The sequence below is a fragment of the Glycine soja genome, chromosome 14 (genome assembly GCF_004193775.1).
Source record: "Glycine soja cultivar W05 chromosome 14, ASM419377v2, whole genome shotgun sequence".
Lineage (NCBI taxonomy): Eukaryota > Viridiplantae > Streptophyta > Magnoliopsida > Fabales > Fabaceae > Glycine > Glycine soja.
Window position 1 is genome coordinate 48046460 of NC_041015.1, and position 19663 is coordinate 48066122.

At 33.3% G+C, this 19663-nt stretch overlaps 4 protein-coding genes across 4 annotated transcripts; 1 reads left to right on the forward strand and 3 right to left on the reverse strand.

The window, feature by feature from the left end:
- The first annotated feature begins 187 nt into the window (after positions 1-187).
- LOC114384717 lies at positions 188-1921 on the forward strand. The gene has a single exon (XM_028344459.1). It carries the CDS (start codon positions 624-626, stop codon positions 1539-1541), a length of 918 nt encoding a protein of 305 aa, XP_028200260.1. The 5' UTR covers positions 188-623; the 3' UTR covers positions 1542-1921.
- Positions 1922-3089: 1168 nt separating this feature from the next.
- On the reverse strand, positions 3090-6869 carry LOC114383495 (calmodulin-binding receptor-like cytoplasmic kinase 2). Its single transcript, XM_028343174.1, has 6 exons — positions 6442-6869; positions 5974-6218; positions 5599-5764; positions 4934-5023; positions 4501-4796; positions 3090-3575 (listed from the first exon to the last, which is right to left on the reverse strand). The coding sequence occupies exons 1-6, from the start codon at positions 6689-6691 to the stop codon at positions 3246-3248; spliced, it is 1377 nt and encodes a 458-aa protein (XP_028198975.1). The 5' UTR covers positions 6692-6869; the 3' UTR covers positions 3090-3245.
- Positions 6870-9987: 3118 nt separating this feature from the next.
- LOC114383094 (histone H4) lies at positions 9988-10687 on the reverse strand. Its single transcript, XM_028342689.1, has one exon. It carries the CDS (start codon positions 10599-10601, stop codon positions 10290-10292), a length of 312 nt encoding a protein of 103 aa, XP_028198490.1. The 5' UTR covers positions 10602-10687; the 3' UTR covers positions 9988-10289.
- Positions 10688-12027: 1340 nt separating this feature from the next.
- On the reverse strand, positions 12028-17513 carry LOC114385392 (probable anion transporter 4, chloroplastic). The gene is made up of 9 exons (XM_028345448.1): positions 16972-17513; positions 16368-16594; positions 15515-15884; positions 15177-15221; positions 14935-15081; positions 13709-13846; positions 13583-13616; positions 12909-13088; positions 12028-12414 (listed from the first exon to the last, which is right to left on the reverse strand). The coding sequence occupies exons 1-9, from the start codon at positions 17368-17370 to the stop codon at positions 12407-12409; spliced, it is 1548 nt and encodes a 515-aa protein (XP_028201249.1). The 5' UTR covers positions 17371-17513; the 3' UTR covers positions 12028-12406.
- Between the last annotated feature and the right edge of the window lie 2150 nt (positions 17514-19663).

A 19663-nucleotide genomic window follows, 5' to 3' on the forward strand; every position in this document is an offset into this window, starting at 1 on the left:
AAATTAATATTTTTCAAATTTTACCTTCACTAAGACATATTTTACCCTATTTAATATTATATTTAGTGATAATTAAAGCTAGAAAATAAATCTTGACAAAAGTATTAGGAAAGATAAAAGTTGAACGAGCCGTATGACCAAGTATTACGATTAACTAACCTTCCATTTTTCTCTCCACCTGAAACTTTTGTGAAAACCATGGTTCAATAGAAAGGACATTCCTTCTGTTCCTTGATTTTCGGGCACATCTTGTTTCTAGCCTCTGGATGGAGACTTTTTCTCCAAAGGAACAAAACACAAACATTCTCCCCAACCCTCTCTTCCCTTTTCTCTTTTTCAACCCAAAAACTTTTCCTTGAAATAACAACACCATCACCATTTCAGGTTCACATTGCTGTCAAACCTCATTATCATCATCAGTCATAGCACCTACTCTCTCTTCCTCTTTTAATGTTGATATATAGCCTTGAATCCTTCAACTGATATGCCATTGCTTCTCCAAAGGGTCATCTATAGTTCCATTCCTTCCCCACATACCAACATGGAAATTTTGCTTTCTTTCATTTGATGCCACAAAAGGGGGGATTAAAATTTGATTCCTTTTCAAAATTTGAGAGAACATAATGCAATTCCATCGTTCCCTAAGAGCACAATCAGTCTCAACACCTATACCTGAGAAGATCACAGAGGAGCCTTTGCCTAGCAAAGTTGCACAAAGCACCGTGACATGTTTTTACCAAGCCAATGTTGTGGGCTTTTGGCGGAATGTATCGGTTTTGTGGTGCAAAAATCTCATGAACCACTCCTTGCACATCACGGTTGATAGTGTAGGAGGTGAGGTGCAATATAGCTGCAAGATTGACGTGAAGCCTTGGCACTTTTGGAGCAAAAAAGGGTACAAAACCTTTGAGGTTGATGGCAACCAGGTTGAACTCTATTGGGATCTCCGGTCAGCTAAATTCACCGGCTCCCCCGAGCCGAGCAGCGATTACTACGTGGCCCTAGTGTCTGATGAAGAGGTTGTGTTGTTGTTGGGAGACTACAAGAAGAAGGCTTACAAGAGAACAAAATCTAGACCTGCCCTTGTTGATGCCATGATGTTGCTCAAGAAAGAAAACGTGTTAGCCAAGAAAAGTTTCTCTACGAAGGCCCGGTTCAATGAGAAGAGAAAAGATAGTGAGATTGTTGTGGACAGCTCAACTGGGGGTCCTAGTGACCCTGAGATGTGGATTAGCATAGATGGGATTGTGCTGATCCATGTCAAGAACTTGCAGTGGAAGTTCAGGGGGAACCAAACTGTGATGGTTAACAAGCAACCTGTGCAAGTGTTTTGGGATGTGCATGATTGGTTGTTTAGTGGATCAGGCTCAGGGCATGGCCTTTTCATCTTCAAGCCAGGGCCTCCAGAAGCTGAGAGTGAGAAAGAAGGCAGTGCTGTGGAGGGTTGTGAGAGTGATGATGGCAGTGTTGGGTATTTTTCAACTATGAATATCGCTACCTTTGAGTTCTGCCTCGTTCTCTATGCCTACAAAATTGAGTAAAGAGAAGAGAGAGCAAGTTTATGATAGTTGAGGGCAAAAAGTAGCAAGATTGTAAAGTTAGTTGTGTTTTTTTATTCTGGTGGATGTATTTCTTCTATTGTGAAGCCAATATTGCTTATGCAAAGTAATTGGTAGTCCTGGTTATTTGAAATCAGGATACAATGATTCGTATTTGCAGGGAGATTTTTTTTTGAAAGAAAAAAAAAACTATTTTAATGCTATGGTTCATGAACTTTTTTCATTTTTATGAGCCACTGCCATATGAGTAGATAGCAATGAACATCACAATTTTCGGCCAACCCAAGTGTGTGTTAATGAAAAGGGTTTCTAATGTTCTATTGTTCTCTGTCAGGAAGGATGTATGCAACAAGTTTAGTCGATTGGTGGCAATATCATATATTCATATATGTCTTGCATTGCAAACATTAAACCAGCTGAACTCTACTTGCTCTCCAATTACTTTCTCTGCTATTTCATCACATACCTGATTTCATATGTGCATCATGCGGTTAAATTTGTTGAAATGAAGATAGGTTTCATTCATTTGATGAAATGATCATAGTCAAATTACAATACCAGCATCAGGTTAGAAGGAAGAACAAATTATTTTCTAAAAATTTGAAATTGATGTAGTTTATGTGATAATTTATTTTATACACCCTTTCTTTATGTTGAATGGTAGATATTATCTTATGAATCACAACAGGTACCTTGACATCATATACTATCCAACATTAAAAATATGCCCTATAGCACTCAACCCCAACACTCTCTCTCACACACATAATTACCTACTAATCAAAGCCACACAGTTGTTCACAACAATAAACTTGTTGCTGTCATTCAAAATTATCATAAACAGAAAGCATTAATTGGAGATTATTACCACTTATAATTTTAAGCAGTGCCATTATTAAGCTCAAAAATTGAAGAAATAGGCAAGACAGAAAACAGAGAAATAACCAGACAGAAAATTGGGTTTTGATTGTTCAAACAAGTTAAAAGAGGAAAGAATATATTTCACTATTTCTAGCTATGCTGGGCCACAAAGGGAGAATGTAAGACAAGAGTGGAGACCGAAGTGACAAAAACACTAAAGAGGAGAGAGAGAGAGAGAGAGAGAGAAGCAAGCAAAAATCATGTGAGGAAAGGGACAGATAGTTTTGGTTTGAAAACTTCAATTGAAAGCAACAAAAATGGACAAAGGTTGTGTTTGGCACTTCGGTAAAAGCAGTGTTACATAACAGCAAGTGGGGACAAAGCAGGTATTTGTGACAAAAACTTAGCCTACTAATAAGTATGAGTAATATGTCCTTTACTTCTTTGATCAATGTTTGAGTTTTATTTACAAATAAAATTTATAAGATTGTCTTTACATAACCTCCATCCATATCTTTCTTAAATATGGTAGACTGGAGAACAGGATCTTATGCCACAACCAGAACTTGCAGACTGTCAATAGGATTAAGAAAGTTTTCTTTTGTTTTTTTTTTTTTTAATTCAATTTAGCCTGTAATGTTCTTCTGAGTTTCAGCTACCTTTCCTCCCTTGTAGTCAGACTTCTTCATATAATATAAATTTCATTATACAATTTAAAACTTTTTTCATCAATCAGAGACCTAATACAAATCAATGGAATCTATATCACAAGGGCACCAAAAACTGATAAGGTGTTGACAATCTGAACAAACAACGAACAAAAATTTATGAACGAATATGATTAGGTACAGAGACAAATTTATAGCTGTCATCATCTTCAATACCAAACTTATTCTTTTCTCTTTGAGGAAAGTTTGCAGAATGGTGAGAAGGAAGGGGAGGATGATCAGAATTGGCTTCATCTCTAAAACTTTTGCGGATGTCCCACAGAACCTCTGCACAATTCTTCATAGGCGGCCGTGATTGTTTTGAAGGCGCAACACATTGGAGAGCTAGCTTGAGAACCTGCTTTACTGCCTTGATGGAGGCTGGATTTCTTCTCAGCCTAGGGTCCATGGCAAATACAGCATCCCCTTGTTTCAGCATCTTCATTGCCTGCATACATGCAAATTATGTTTGTTTAATGTTTAATCTATTCAACCATTCTGTGGATGTATCCTTTACCAGTTTCATTGTCATATCATTATCATTTTAAGATACAAGGGAAAAAGCATGATATGCATTGGATTACATTATCATCTGCATAAGGAACTTATTCTCACAAAATTAACCAAAGCACTATGGAAACATGATCATAGCCAACTCGATATAGCAAGGAAGACTGTATGGATCTAATTTTGACACTTGATTCAGCAACAATGCTTATATATCATATCTTCCATTCAAATTTTCTTTGGACAGAGAGAAACTGAATTTGACTTCTCTTGCAAGTAGATTTATTTTTCTATATCTAGGAATTTATTCGCTGAACACATAAAATATAAGTTAAAAATGTTAATGGATCAAAATGTACATTGACTAGGTCAGTTATACAGTTGTACTACTACAACATCTTACAAGGAACTAAATATAAATCAGCCAGTGGACACCGCACCAAATTGACGAAGAGTTGGATCAATAGGAACAAAAAGATGAAGTATTATTCAGGAAATCCTAATCCCCAATCTTGTATCAAGATGGTGACAGATTGGGCTCTATTCCAACCCCTTTGCTTACCAATGAGATGTCTTTCCTTCTATACATATTGACTATTCAATTCTCAACACTACTGAATTAGCTAACAATAATCAGTTAGTTAGAATTCTGTTACAAACAGTTACAACTAAGTCAGGTGTTGTAATTCCCTACATCTACTATTTTTCCTCATACACCCTTTTAATTGGATATCAAAAATTCACTTCATGCTTTCAGAATTTTGATTGAAATTTAGTTGACTTTCACAAACAGTTGAAACAATTACAGCTTACTCTAAAGTGATGTGCTCATTTCCTGAGTTGAAATTTGGGAATAATATACTTACCCATCTGATTGTAACTCTCTCATCAACTGGTCTCTTTGGTTCTATTGGATGCCGTCCTGTCACCATTTCAACAAGCAATACACCAAAGGAATAAACATCACTCTTTTCAGTTAGTTGGTATGTTCTAAGATACTCAGGATCCATGTATCCAGCTGTTCCTTTAACTTGAGTTGAAATATGAGTTGCATTAGGATCATCAGACAACCGTGCAAATCCAAAATCTGCCACTTTGGCCTTTAGGTTCTCAGTGATTAAGATGTTCGATGCTTTGATGTCTCTATGGATAATTGGATTATCTGTCAATACAATACATAGTAAGGTTACTATTGCAAATACCCTTCCCTTAGAGTTCAATTAGATACATCACAATTATACAGAATTCAAATATGTTGTAGCAGATATGTTCCTTTCTAATTTAGTTCTATGGACATACCTGTGTACATATGCAGGTAAGTTACTGCATGAGCTACATCAATTGCTATGTCTAGACGCTCCCCAATTTCTAGTCCTTCTCCCCGAATACCTGCATTAATAATCCACTATTTTTAGGTCACCACTGTAATATATTGTGAAGCAACTGCATCTGGGTATTGCATTGTTGGCTAATATATAAACTGCATGAGTCTATTTTGGCACATGAAGAACCTACACCCCACCCAACCACTTGAGCCAAGACCCGGCTATACACATGACTAACATATATATACATACAACATAATGTGAAGCTAAACATTCAGAAAAGTTTCAGATGAAAAGGCTTGGAAGTCTTATCAATGTAAGAATACTAGAGAAAAGTTAGACCTTATGTTGCTTTAATCTTCAGAGGGTGTAATTTCTAGTCTGGGAACATATGAATGAAAGATTATATATGATTGATGCAAAGAGGTATTCCTAATTGTGTTGTGGATCCACACTGCATTTCCTTTCCAGTTTAGTTGATCCAAGTGTTTCAGCTTCTTGAAATTGGTTATGTAAAATTAGCTCTTGTTCCTAAACTTGGAAGATACCACATTATGATCATACATTTTATTCAGCTGTGTATAAAATGAAAATAATTCACTTTTTCACATGATAGATGACTGACTGACCAGGACTTACCATTTAGATGTTCTCGAAGGTTACCATTACCAACGTATTCAACAACAATAATCTTCTCATCTCCATGCTCCAAATATCCATACAACCTCACAAGATTCCGATGCTCAATTTGTGACAAGGTGTATATTTCATTCTTGAACTCATGTAAGTGATTGTGTATTACATCCTGCAAGAAAATTCACTGCATTAGGCTTCATCACACATAAATCCCCAATGCACAAAAGAAAAGACAGTAAAAAAAGATGGAGATCTAGCAACCTATGCTTGCAAAAATTACAGTAACTGATGAATATGCTTCACTTTTACATCATCTTGAACACAATTGAACAAGTTCTAGAGATGGGAAACAGTCAAAAGATGAACATTATACCATACCTTCTTGGCACGCTTCACGGCAACAATAGATCCATCATTAAGCTTTCCCTTGTAGACAGTTCCAAAGCCACCTTGCCCAATTTCATTAGCTGGAGAGAATTTTGCAGTTGACTTGTAAATTTCTTCAAAGGAAAAGTTGCCAATTCCAAGTTGTCCACTTGCAGTAATGGATGATGCGTAAGAATAAGAAAACTTCCATTTTGATGAATTCTTGGTGGTACTCTCAGATGACAAATCAGTTGATGCTGCAAAGTATAGCACATCTTACTCAATTTTAGAAAATCTCATTACAAGAACACCACAAAAGCATTCATCACGTCATGCTGAAGTTACTTTGCATTTGCTATAAAAGTTTCCCATGATCTAAACCCCCCCACTTTGCATAAAGGGTTGACCATGTGCAAGCACAACAAAATCATTTCAAATCACCCAAAAAGCAAAAGAATTTTTTTTTTTCAACATACTTACATGATACCACCCCTCTAACTTTGGATGTATTCTTTCTGCCATCATTCCCAACAACATATGAGGCTGATTTTCTTTTGCCATAGAGAAACAATGAAAAAACAGCTGCACATTTCTTGGCAGCATACTTCAAAGATCTCAGTGTCTTAGAACTGTGCCTCTTTGCATCATTGTTTGTTCCAACAAATTGGAGATTAGCATTCTGTCTACTTTGGCTAGATTGATGCAAATTGGGGGGTGGTGTTTTCTTCATTTGGAGATGAGATGGCAAAGCTAATCAAAGACAAGATCATTTCTTGTGTCTAAAATATAAAGGGGAAGGTCTCATGATTTCTGCTCATGTGTTGTTTTCTTGCCTTATAATTTATTTGTCTCAGACCATTTCTTCATTCACGTTTTGTATCAGTCCAACAAACTTGAGTTGCCAGCAGTAGTAGTTTTGCCTTTTCAAGTTAACATTTGAAAAGTCAAAGCCATACCAATATTGTAGCAATCATCCAACCCCGTCAAAGAATGAGCTCAAAAAAAAAAAAAAAAAAACTAGGTCAATGAGTTTTTTTTTTTTTTTTTCACTTTTGTTTCATGTGATACCAGGTCAATACCTCACTTGAATTAGGTTTTTATTATTATTTTTGAAGATTTTCACTTGAATTAGATAATATAGCATCATGGCCGGCCGGCCTTAGTCCCTACTGGGATTTTTGGCCAATGGCAATGATTTTATTTTAAAAATAAAGTTATAATTTACATTTTTAATAAGGATAAGCTAATAGAAAATTGGGCGTCTTGGTCTTTTAGAAATAGCTATTCCTAATCCCGATCTTTTTATTTACCAAAAGAAATTTATATTTCTTTTAACTTCCACATCAATGTTTTATAAAGAATGATGATGTGTTTGTTTTTCCCCTGTCAATTAGACACCCTAAGTTGTTTTATTTTATTTTTTCTATTTTCCCTCAATAGAATGAAATACATTTTCATTTGAGTTTATTTAACCGTAGTATAAAATTATAAATAATAATAAAATCATTGGTATAAGTAATATTAGGTTTGATTTCTTTAAGTAAAATTTCAAATTTTAATTTTATAAATAAAAAAATATTATTGAGAGGACTTTACACTAAACCTAACCAACTAGATTTTTATGAAAATTAGTCATCACATTAATGTCATAATGATAAAAAAATATAATATATATTTTTGATATTATTAATACTTTTTTTCATCAAAAATATCTTTTAACTAATTGGAGACTAATTTCTTTCAAAACCTATTTTTACCTATTTTGAAGTGGGCTTTACCTTTTTTTTATAAGAGGGTTTTGCCTATTTTTATTAACTCCTATTTTGAAACAATTACTATGATGTCTTTTTATTAATTAAAACAAAAGCAATATTTGTTGATGTGTCCAATTAATCAATTATTATCAAACAATAATTTCAGCTCTTCACGTTCCTGTCTTCTTATGGAAGAAAGACACGTTTGAGTATTACATCGAATATGTAAAATCTTAAACCATCCTGTTTCTATGCAATCCAGGTAGAGATGAAAATGGATTAAATCAAACTAAATTTTACCTGAATAGGCTTAGGCTTCTTCTGAGCATCAAATATTAATTTAATATTTGTGGAAACTTAAAAATTGAATATTTGAAGGCTATTTACATACTCATATTACTTGCATGTGTGTGTATATCAAATTTCTTACTATGTATATGAAATTCCACATAAATTAGGCATTTGTTGGTTGGTTATCTAGCAACAGACATTTATTTATATTTTAAATAGTATATTATCCCTCACAATAAATTAATATGATGAGACATCAATTAATTTTTTTATTTGCATAAAGTTTTATAAACTTAATATATGTTATAAGAACTTTTAATTCAAAGGTTGGATTAATTAATTTCACATTCTATGTAAAATTATTAAGAGATGTAAAGAGTTTAATTTAAATACATTAAGTTATATTTTCATTCAATCACAAGTTATTAAATACAATAAATTTATTAATTTTTACATTATTTATCAGCAGCCATACCTAATATGACTTTAAAGTGGTTGACACTGTAAAAAAAAACACCAAACAAAACATAAAAACTAAACTCAATCAATATTCTTTTCCTCTCTGTTTAAATATATTTTCCAAATTATTTATTGTTTTGGATCACTAAAAATGTCTTAATTATCTTTATTAATCAATATCTCACTTAAATACTTAGTAACTAATGCTTGAAATTGATCAAAAAATTAAAAGTGAATTTTTTAAAGAAATATTAATACATCATCCAAAACTTTTCAATACATTCTTAAAATAATTTTTAATAAAAAAAGTTATTATTATTTTATTAATTAGAGTCCTTAAAACATAGTTAATAAGATTCTATTTACACCAAATCGTTCGTCCGAGTAACACTAGTCCCTTAAGTGAAAATTAAGGTCAACAAATACTTGACACCAATATACAATAATAAAAATAAGACTCCATTTATAATAACATTCTATCTCTTTCAATAAAATTAGTTTTATAAAGAAAAGCCATATCATAAATTTATATACTCATAATATTTTTTTTTATAGGTGAAGATATAGTGTAATATTTTTAATATATAATAATAACTTAAAAGAGATATAAATGCAATATTTTATAGGAGAATGCGAACTTTCCAATTGAAGACTCCCAAGAGGCTAACTATAAAAGTGTGGGTCAGTATCAGTTATTGTGTGTGGTAATGAAGTCAAACTTGAATATGAAGAGTTGGACCACAATTCATTACACGTACGTGTCAAATATTGTGTATCCCATCCAATAATCTTTTGGAAAAATTTGTAATATTCATTTTTATTATTAGAAATTACTCTTCCTGTGAATTAGATTTTATTTTTTCACTCTTAATTAGAAGAAATTCTCAGCATTCTCTCTTCTCTTTGTAATTGGTACAGGAAAAAAAAATTCCCGAAACATTCATGATTAATGAGTCCATCGGCAAGTCTCACTCATTCTAGATAAATAAGAGAAACAATTAACCAAAAAAACGTAAAAAGAGAGAAAAGTTGAATGTGAAAAGCTATCCTAAGACGAAAAGTAATTAAACTAGGTTCCTAATATGCTTCAAAACTCATCATCAAATGCCCATGGTTGAGAATGAGAAACCCAGTATCCAGTTTCCTAATGAGATATAAACCAATTTCAAAACGACCACTACATATGCTTAAAGCAGATGCAAAAGCGTTTATTTCCAACAAAAACTGCCCAAACCTCAAATGAAAACACAGATGGCAATAGATTGAACTTCAAGTTAATTCCCATGGGAAAAAAACATTACTTTTCAACTAACACGACTGCACTTAAGCCAGGCCTCATTCTCGTCATTGAACAACAACAAAGTGCGTTTGAATAAGTTAAATTCAGCAAAAAGTTCAAATTCTCAACACACCCACTTCTGAACTAAACTATCAATTCTTCGCTGATAAAGAACACAAAACAATGTTTCAAAATAACACCACAAGAATCAACTATCAAACTTCTCCACATCAATCCCAGTTGTAAGAAAGCAAAAAAGGAACAAATTAATATTAGCATTAACAACCCACTTAAAAGTTATCTCTCCCACACCACTACTAACAATACTAAATGTGAGAAATAGAACATCCAACATTCATCATTCACTAAATTTACTTCAATTCAAAACAATTAGGATGCAATTACTAGTAGAATTAAAAAAAAAAAAAACAGAAGAACCTTGAGCATGTACCGAGCAGAAGATAATCCAAGTACATATATAATCACTACAAAACACAAATTCCTTCCATTTACACAAACCAAAGCCACCAAAGAAGGCCAAACCCTCAGCCTCCGAAACCATAGAGAGTCCTTCCCTGCCTCTTGAGAGCGTAAACGACATCCATGGCCGTCACTGTCTTCCTCCTAGCGTGCTCCGTGTACGTCACGGCATCGCGAATCACGTTCTCGAGAAAGATCTTGAGCACGCCCCTGGTCTCTTCGTAGATCAAACCACTGATTCTCTTCACGCCACCTCTTCTCGCCAGTCTCCGAATCGCGGGCTTCGTGATTCCCTGGATATTGTCGCGGAGCACCTTGCGATGCCTCTTTGCTCCTCCCTTTCCTAAACCCTTCCCACCCTTTCCGCGACCCGACATTGTTGCTGCTTTTCTTGGTTGAAACTTGAAAAATGAGAGAATTTGGGAATTAGGGTTTTTGATTTGATGATGGGAAAGGGTGGGAGGGAATGTGGTATTTATTTGGAGCGGGAAGAGTGCGGGTATTATGAATCGAGATTCGAGAGTGGGTTTCTTTCATCGTGGCCGTCCGGGGGTTTCTTAATCGACGGCTTGTGAGCGCGATCCGTGGTGAGGAGTGTAGGACGTTGTGGAGCGTTGATGGAAATGTTTCGACGGTTTAGATTGGTTTGTCGAAAAGAAGCCACGGATCGGGATTTTCTATCGCCTAGGGACCCGTACTTCGTAACAGCCAGCTGCTTAAAAAAAAAAGGATATAATTTTAATGATACATTATTGGTATGTTTGAATACAAGAAAAACATAAATATAGTAAAAACAAAATTCTATTTTGGTGAAGAAATAGAGGAAAGAAAAGGAAGAGAAAATTTGATTTATGGAAAGGAAATTTAAAATTTTTTTCCTCTTATTTTCTTCTCAATTCAATTTTCTTTTTCTTTCTTCTTTCATTTTCTTTCCTTCAATCCAACCGAAGGGTACCTAAATGAATTATCAATCAAGAAAATAAAGTAATTACATGAACTTTTTTATTTGAAAATTCGGAAGTTGTTTTTTAGAGATTTTTGTTTCAATATTTCTTGAAAAAGATAAATAAGAAATTTTTTATGATATGATTACATGGTTTTTTAATATGAAAATGTGTATTATTGTAAATGTGGATTTTTAAAAAAATCACAACATTATTTTTAAATGTTTTAAATTTAAAATCTTATGAGATTATGTTTTTTATCCCCACAAGGCAAGTTTAGGGCATGGAGTTACATCCCCTAAGCCAAAACCTATTTTTTTTAGTCAGGAAAACCTAAACTTAAACCTAATCAAATTAGTTTTTCTCGTTAAAAATTGGTTGAGGTTATGAGCTCATATTTGATTAGCATGCTTAATTAGGGATGAAACACGAATTCATGAACTATTCTTTAATTTTGTCAAATTCAAGGACAAATACAGATTTTGTTACAACATTTCACATCTAGCCTTATTAAACTCTTAAAAAATAATCACTACACATGTGAACTGTGGGACGTGATATATAAGATGTTCCATTAAATTTAACAAAGAAGACTTGGTAAAGGGACTAACACAAATGACAAATAATTTTTTAATAACAAAATAGAAAGAAAAAAAATCACGTTAAGAATTCAGTTTTGTTGGGAAAACTGAATTCTCAACAGTTTTTAAGAAACGGCGAAAGAAAACACGGTGTGAATTCGGTGGGAGGGGACCCGAATTCACACTTGAAAAAAAAGGGATATGTTGGTTAATAATTTCAAAAGGGAAGTATATGGGAATATAATCTCTGCAATGGAGGGCACAGAGATAAAATGATCTACGCCAAAATGCCTGTGTTTAGTTCTGCATTTGAACAGCAGGTCATGCATATATTACGTGAAAATGCCATATCATACACACTATCCATTATCAGAAAAGAAACCTTATTACTGTATAGTTTTCTCTCTCTCTCTTTTAAATACATTCTCGGAACCCAAGAAAACCTAAAAACTCCAAATGCATTCTCTTCTCTCAATGCATAAGGGAAAGCAAAAAACTATACATAAATGATTTTACACTAGGTAGATGGTTAGTTTCTGTTTTACACTTCGCAAGCATGACAGTTAGAATACGTAACCATCTCTGGGATTCTTCAGCTATCTCCTTTCATATACAAGCAATTGAACTGTACAGTACAGTATGAAGTTTCCAGCACTCTCAGACAACTGTTAAGAGAGTTTGAAATACATCTCATCAGCAATTTACAAATTAATAGGAGTCCAACATTTACTATAACAAAATTAGAAACACAAAAAGTAATTTTAACATGCGAAAGAATATTCTGTAAAACAAACATACATACCGAAATTACAGAAGATATCCACAGAGAGAGGATTTGTTTATTTTAAGTGAGCAAAACAAATCTTAGCCATATATGTTTACATAGATGATAAGAATTAAAAGTAACCTAAAAGGCCACATTTGTTTATATTTTAATCTTGATGATTTATGGTAGATCATATATTTGTTTCTCTAACAATATAACACGATTTACTTGATATGCTCCATACATTTGGTTAGTGGTTAGTGGTGTTTGCAAGACCACACACAAAACACCAAGGATACCAGTATCCACACAAAAGCAAGACTAGTATGCCAGGACAAAGTTCTAAAATATATTTGCAAGTTGAAAGGCAAATATACATATATTTAAGCTCACCAGGATCGTCAAAATTTACTCTTTCTCCAGTAGCGAATAGGCAATAGAAAATAGCAGCAAGAAAATAAAGGAGCGATGTAAGCAACAGAAATCCTGGGAAGGAACCAACTAGCTCAACAAAAAACCCAGCTCCTACTGTTCCAATTATAGCAGCCAATGTTCCAGCCGTATTTGATATTCCTAGAACAAGAAATCAAGAGGTCTTCATTATAAGAGATCTTATTGTAAAGTACATAGACAAGTATTTTCTCAGCTCCTAGCAGATTTTGCTTATATTTCACCCTATTTTCCCCATATATGTTAAAAGTCCACTACCTAGCATTAAAAGTCCATTAAATGTAAATAGTTCAATCGGTATATCTTGCATTCATGAAGGGCACTACAAAGTGCTTTATACATCCACGGCATAGTTTGGTCAATTATATTTCAATAGGTTAGATAGCACAAGAGAACTTCTTTGATTAACTCCTACACTAGTTAAAGGAATTACCCAATTCTAGATGGAAAAATAATAGCTACCAATTTACCTTTTACCACACATCGCATATAAAGATAACATAATACAGGCTCCAATTGATTTCAAATGTATTTACAGATGACAATGTGCTACTAATCTTATTAAATGCGCTGTGGAACAACAAAACATGTACAATCCCCACAAGATAAAAGCATACCATGTAAAACACCAGAATACCGTGGTGCAATCTCCTGTGATAACAAAGAATATGAACATTATATTAGAGGCAGAAGACTTCTAACCAAAAAAAATAAATTGTTTTTACATGACTGAAAATAGAAACCTGAAGGTTCACAAGAAAACCAGAGTGACTGAAGGATTTCAGGCCAAAAGCTAAAGTAAGCCAAGCAGAACCAATCGCAGGGTTTTTAGCTGTTGCTAAGCCAATGAGGCAGAGTCCAGGACCAACAAAACCAATGCACTGCAGTGAAAGTGAAGAATACGTATTATACATTTAAGGCTTAAATATGTTTTTGATCCTTAATAAATATCCAATTTTTGCGTTTGCTCTCTAATAAATTTTTGTTTTGCGTTGAGTCTCTAATAAAATAATAATTTTTTTTTTAATCCTTGGTACTTATATTTTAGTCCTTGATAAATTAGTGAATTTTGTGTTTGCTCCCGAATAAATTTTTTTCATTTGTTACCAATCGGGACTAAAACAAAATTCGCTAATTTATTGGGGAGCAAACACAAAATTCGTTAATTTATCAAGGACTAAAACAAAATATCAAGGACCAAAAATAAAAGTGTTGTTTTATTAGGGACTCAACGCAAAACAAAAAATTATTAGGGAGCAAACACAAAAATCGGATATTTATTAAGGATCAAAAACATATTTAAGCCTACATTCAAACCTATATATTGTGAGAACAACCAAATCCAAACTGGGATGAGTGGAGAAAATAAAGATAACTACAAGAAGAAGACAATCAAAGCCTTTTCCCACCAAATGGGGTCAACTACATGAATCAAATGACACCATTGAGCACTATCCAAAACCAAAGACTTTTATTATACATCAACAAGTGCTTTGATAGGACCCACCAATAGGATAGAATAGAAAACTATGAAATTCTGCTGAAAATTGAAACAACAGAGGATAGTTCCCCTTTTCTGTCTATTCTATTGAGGAAAACAACAAGATAACTGCAGAAAAGAATCCCAGGGTAATGCCCCCCCCCCCTCCCCCCCAAGTATGTAGAATTGTTTCCATCTCTCCACTCATCTCAATTGCCACTTGTCCTTTCTGTGAATTTATTCCATTCCTAATCCATAAATAGCTGTGGTTGGCCTCTATCTAAAATTCTCCCAAATATCCAGGAGCAATTTGTCATGACATTAATACAATAAGGAAATCTAGTTTTTAATTAAATTAGAAATAAAAGTTTGTTACTGATGATTTTACAATTCATCTGCAATCTACATCAAGGGATAAATTTAAAGTCAACCCTTGTAGAAATCTTACATGTCTCTCCGCTCTTTTCTAATATATGCAATGCAACATACCTGCATAATCTTACGCGTCAAAGTGACACTAGTACCACTTTGTATCATCATATCCGACCACAAGCCAGCAAAGTAACCCATGACAGCCATCAAAGCCCATGGAACTGCACTAAACCATGCTGCATGCCTGAGATCCACACGGTACACCTATAATGGAAAACCATTTATATGTGGTTCTAATTGTTGATTTCTAAATATTTTTATAATTTGACAATCACAATACTAAATATGATAAGCCTTACTGAGCTGAAGTATATGGGCATCCAAGAAAGAACAATAAAAAAACCCTGCAAAATAAGAAAAAAAAAATTTAAAAGGGCAACAAATAAGAATTTGCATGAATGATAGTAACAACACTGCATGATGCGGGCTCCTGCACCACATTTAAGGAACCTCCGTTATATTTTTCTTTTGATGGCTTGGATGAGAACCAAAGGTGAGGATTACCTCTTGCAAAAAGATAAGTGAATCCAATCGGGGCATAATAAATGACAATTTGCTATCAAATATGACAATTATCAGCTCCAATTAAGAAAACCAGCAACATAGATTAAACAAATGCTGGAGTGTGAAGCATTACCCAACTGTGCATGGCATTTGCAATGATTAGAGACCATGTTGGCAGCTTTGAAAGCAAGCGCCTAAAAGGAGGGATAACTTTAACTTTCTTGGGCTTAGCTGTCTCCACTGAAAAAGACTTTTGCCTTCTATTCAATATATACTCCAGCTCATATTTTGATATCTGAGGACTCTGGTCAGGAGTGCTTGATGTTGCAGACAACCACACCAACACCCAAAGAAACCCAGACAATCCAAAAATCACAAAGGGACCAAATATACCACCTTGTGACATGAGAATGGGAGAAAGTGTGAGCCCTATTGCACATCCAAGCATAAATCCAGCCATTGAGATTCCTACAGCTCTTGATCGTTCAGTTTGTGGAAACCATCTAAAGCAAAGAACCAAAACCAGTCATTATAAATATCAAGCCTATTTCGCTTGAGCAATTCCATAAAATCATAACAAAGTGATAATCAAAGCCCATCTCAAAAAATAAAAACTCATAAGCCAAAACATAATCATATTATTGTAACATAATAACATCTTAAAATGACTATTGTGCAGAGCATGAAACATTGAGCCTGTATTTGGTTTCACAGAGGCATATTCAAACTCATGCTTGCAAGGGTTAATCATGATTTTCAGCAATCTTAATAATATTTCAGCATTGGTTTTTTTGTTTCATGGTGGCGTATTCAAACTCAAGTTTGCAAGGGTTAAGCTCATGTTTGGTTCAATGTATTGTTTATGTAAAGCAATTTATACTAACTTCACTACGAACATGTTTTTTCAGATATAAAAGTTTCCAAACATAAATCACTTCACTTCAAACAGTCTTATCCAAAATCAAGTTTGCAAAGAGTCACCTTACCTGACGACCATGTTATTCATGGAAGGAAGAGCAACTCCTTCAGCAACACCAAGCAAAGCACGGACGGTAAGTAGAGCTAAGAGAGAGGTCTGAGAAGCCCAAGGGGTAAGAAAAGTAGCAAGTGACCACAAGGCCACTCCCCAAGCCATGACCACTTTGCCACCATAGTGATCCACCAACACCCCTCCAGCTATAGGGGAAACCAGATACCCCCACAGAAACGATGACTGCAATACCACAAACCATCCAACGCTAAACTCAAATAAATAATACATGCACTTGCACTGTAAAGGTTTTAAGCTGTGATCCAATTGTAAACTCTCATATGGTAAGTTTGTTATCTTCTATTATAACTATTAAAAATTTAATGGTCATGCACTGAAATTGTAAAGTGAGTGCATAACTTATTTTATAATGGGTGCATAACTTATATAGTGGGTGCATAACTTATTTTCTCTTAAAAATTACACCATAAATGATTTCTGATTAGTTGAGAGTGTACTAACTTTTACAGTAAATCTGCATGCCTATTAAACTCACAAATCAGCAGCTAAAAACAGAAATTCAGCAGAGTCAATTCATCAAACAGTCGGTGTGCGAGAACCTGGACGATTCCGGCGAAGGCTCGGCTCCACCCGTTGGCGAGGGACAGCGGCACGATGGCCACCGACATGACGACGCGATCGGCGTTGCAGAGAGCGAGAGCGAGAGCCAGCATGGCCACCACTTTGACTCTCTCGGAAGTGATGAACTCTGCAAAACTCGACGACTGTTGTTGCTGGCTCTCCTCGGGACCGGAATTGAAGCGGGCGTCGTTGGAGGAAACGTAGAGGCGGGGAAGGGAGCGGAGAGAGGCAGATGAGCCATTGGCGAAGAACTTGAATTCCGTTCTCTTGAGGTGGCGCTTGGGAGAGTGCAACGCCGCCGCTACTCTGGCGCGGTGATTTTGGGGTAGTGAGAGCGGTTTGGCGGCAAGAGTGACGGCGGAGGACAGCGCTGCCATGGCCGCCGACGGTGGAAGTTTTTTTTTTTTTTCAGTGACTAAACAGAACGACGGCTTGGTTGGTGAGGTGGTGGACAATTACGCAAATCGCCTTGTCTTTTGCACATTTTTTTAGTGTAATTTTAAAGGAATCATATAGTACGTAGTTTTGATATTTGTAATAATACTACAGGCTAGATTAAAATATAAATAGAAAAAGACTACTCCAGTATTTTTTTTTATATGAAGTATGTATTTAGTTCATGTAAGATTAAGATTTAAGATGTAAATTAATACTCTAAAACGTTTAAATTGATAAAAATGGATAGAATAAAGGAAGTGAGATGAAATAATAATATTTAAAGTATCATATTGATTATATGACTAATGTTATATTCAATAATAGATTTCAGTAAATTTTTTAATTTTTGTTACTAGTCAAAAACATTTCTTTAACTATTCGGTATTAGTAATTTTTTTAATAATTTTTAATATTTTTTAAAAATGTTAATTTTTAGCTTCTTTCTTTTATGTATTTTTTTTTCTTTTTAAATAAATCATATTTTAATTTTTTTTTCATTTTTAATTATTTTAGTCATTAATTTTACCAAACACTTATAATTAATAAGTTATTTTTTTAATTTCTAAGTATCAGATTCTAATTCCCAACTAACAATCAACTTTTCAGTTAATTTTACTTAAAATCTAAATTAATAATATGAAATAGAGTAATGGTTTCTAGATGGATAACTCAACCCTCTATATTAAAGATACTGCAACATTAATATAGAGTTTAATTGTTACAGTAGTACATTATTGTGTAAAAAACTTTAAACTGTTAGACTAATTATAATTTATAATATGTGCGATTTTTAAAGTAATTAGGATTGCACTTAAATTTTTTTAAGATATCACATCTTATAATTGGTTTATGGTGTAAAAAAAATTATGATGTTAGTGTATACCAATTAAAAACATGTTTATATTTCACTTTTTTTTTTCCATTAAATAGATGAGGTTTGGTACGAATGATATTTTTAGTTTTCCAATAACATAAAATTAACGATGTATATTTCTCATGTTTGATTTATGTTTAAAAAATAACATCATCAAAAAGTCATGAATGTTTTTTTAGCTATGTTTTTCACAAAAATATTTCTATAAAAAGGTGAGAATTTAACTATTCCAAGTTCATAAAAAGAATACTAGTATTACTGTAAAAATGCAAGGTTATTCTTATTGGATCATTTAATATGATAAATAATTAAAATTATGGTAAAAAAATTATTTTATTCTTTTTTATTCCTAAAATTTAGGATTAATTAAGTTTTTAGTTCATAAATTTGATTTTTAGTTTCTCAACAAAAAATTTAAAATTAATTCATTTTTAAAATTCAGTTCATAAATTATTTAAAGAAGTGTATTGCTAGTATAATTATGTATTATATAACTGGACAAAATGATTTGAATCGGTTAGTGAGAAAATAAATTAGTTATAAAAAGAAATCAATATTATGATGACGGATACTATAATTTTGACTTAATATATTTATTTAATTTTTAATTGCAGTCGCTGATAAATGTTAGTGATTTTTTTTATATACAGCAAAATGTTAGTGATGTTAAACTTTAATAATATGGCATTTGAGTTAGTTTCATATTTTGAGTTATGATTATAAGTGAGATTTAATTTTTTATATTACAAAATTATAAATATTATGTTTTTTATTCAACACGGTTTCGTATATTATATTCAAAATTGAAATAATATAATTTAACTATTACTTATTCAACAACCATCAAACTTTGAACTACTATCTTTAATTAAATGACCGATTTAATTTTAAAAACCTTGCTATAATTATTATTGATCCAAGCCAATCTTATTATGAACCAACTAGTTCAAACAACGATCCAATTTTAAAAATTATGAACACAGATATAAGGTAAACACCAAATAGTTGGTGTGATGCTATTCTCACTTTTTTGGGTATATCCTCATCATTGCAGTTGTACCAAGGAAACAAAAAATGTTGGAACTTGATGTCTCAGTTAGCAATAAAGACATATATACAAGAAGAAACGGAATAATGGCCACACAAACTGAATAAACCAAGCAGGATTTTCTTAATATATTTTTCACTTTCCAACGCACATGCTTCAAATAATGCTCTCAATAAGAACTTCATCTAGTTAATGACTAATGACACATACCGAAGTCAGTTTCCCAAAAAAACCTTCATTTTCATTTATTTACATATATTTCATACACATCTATCTACCATATTGAATTACATTTTGCTGTTGTGTCTAC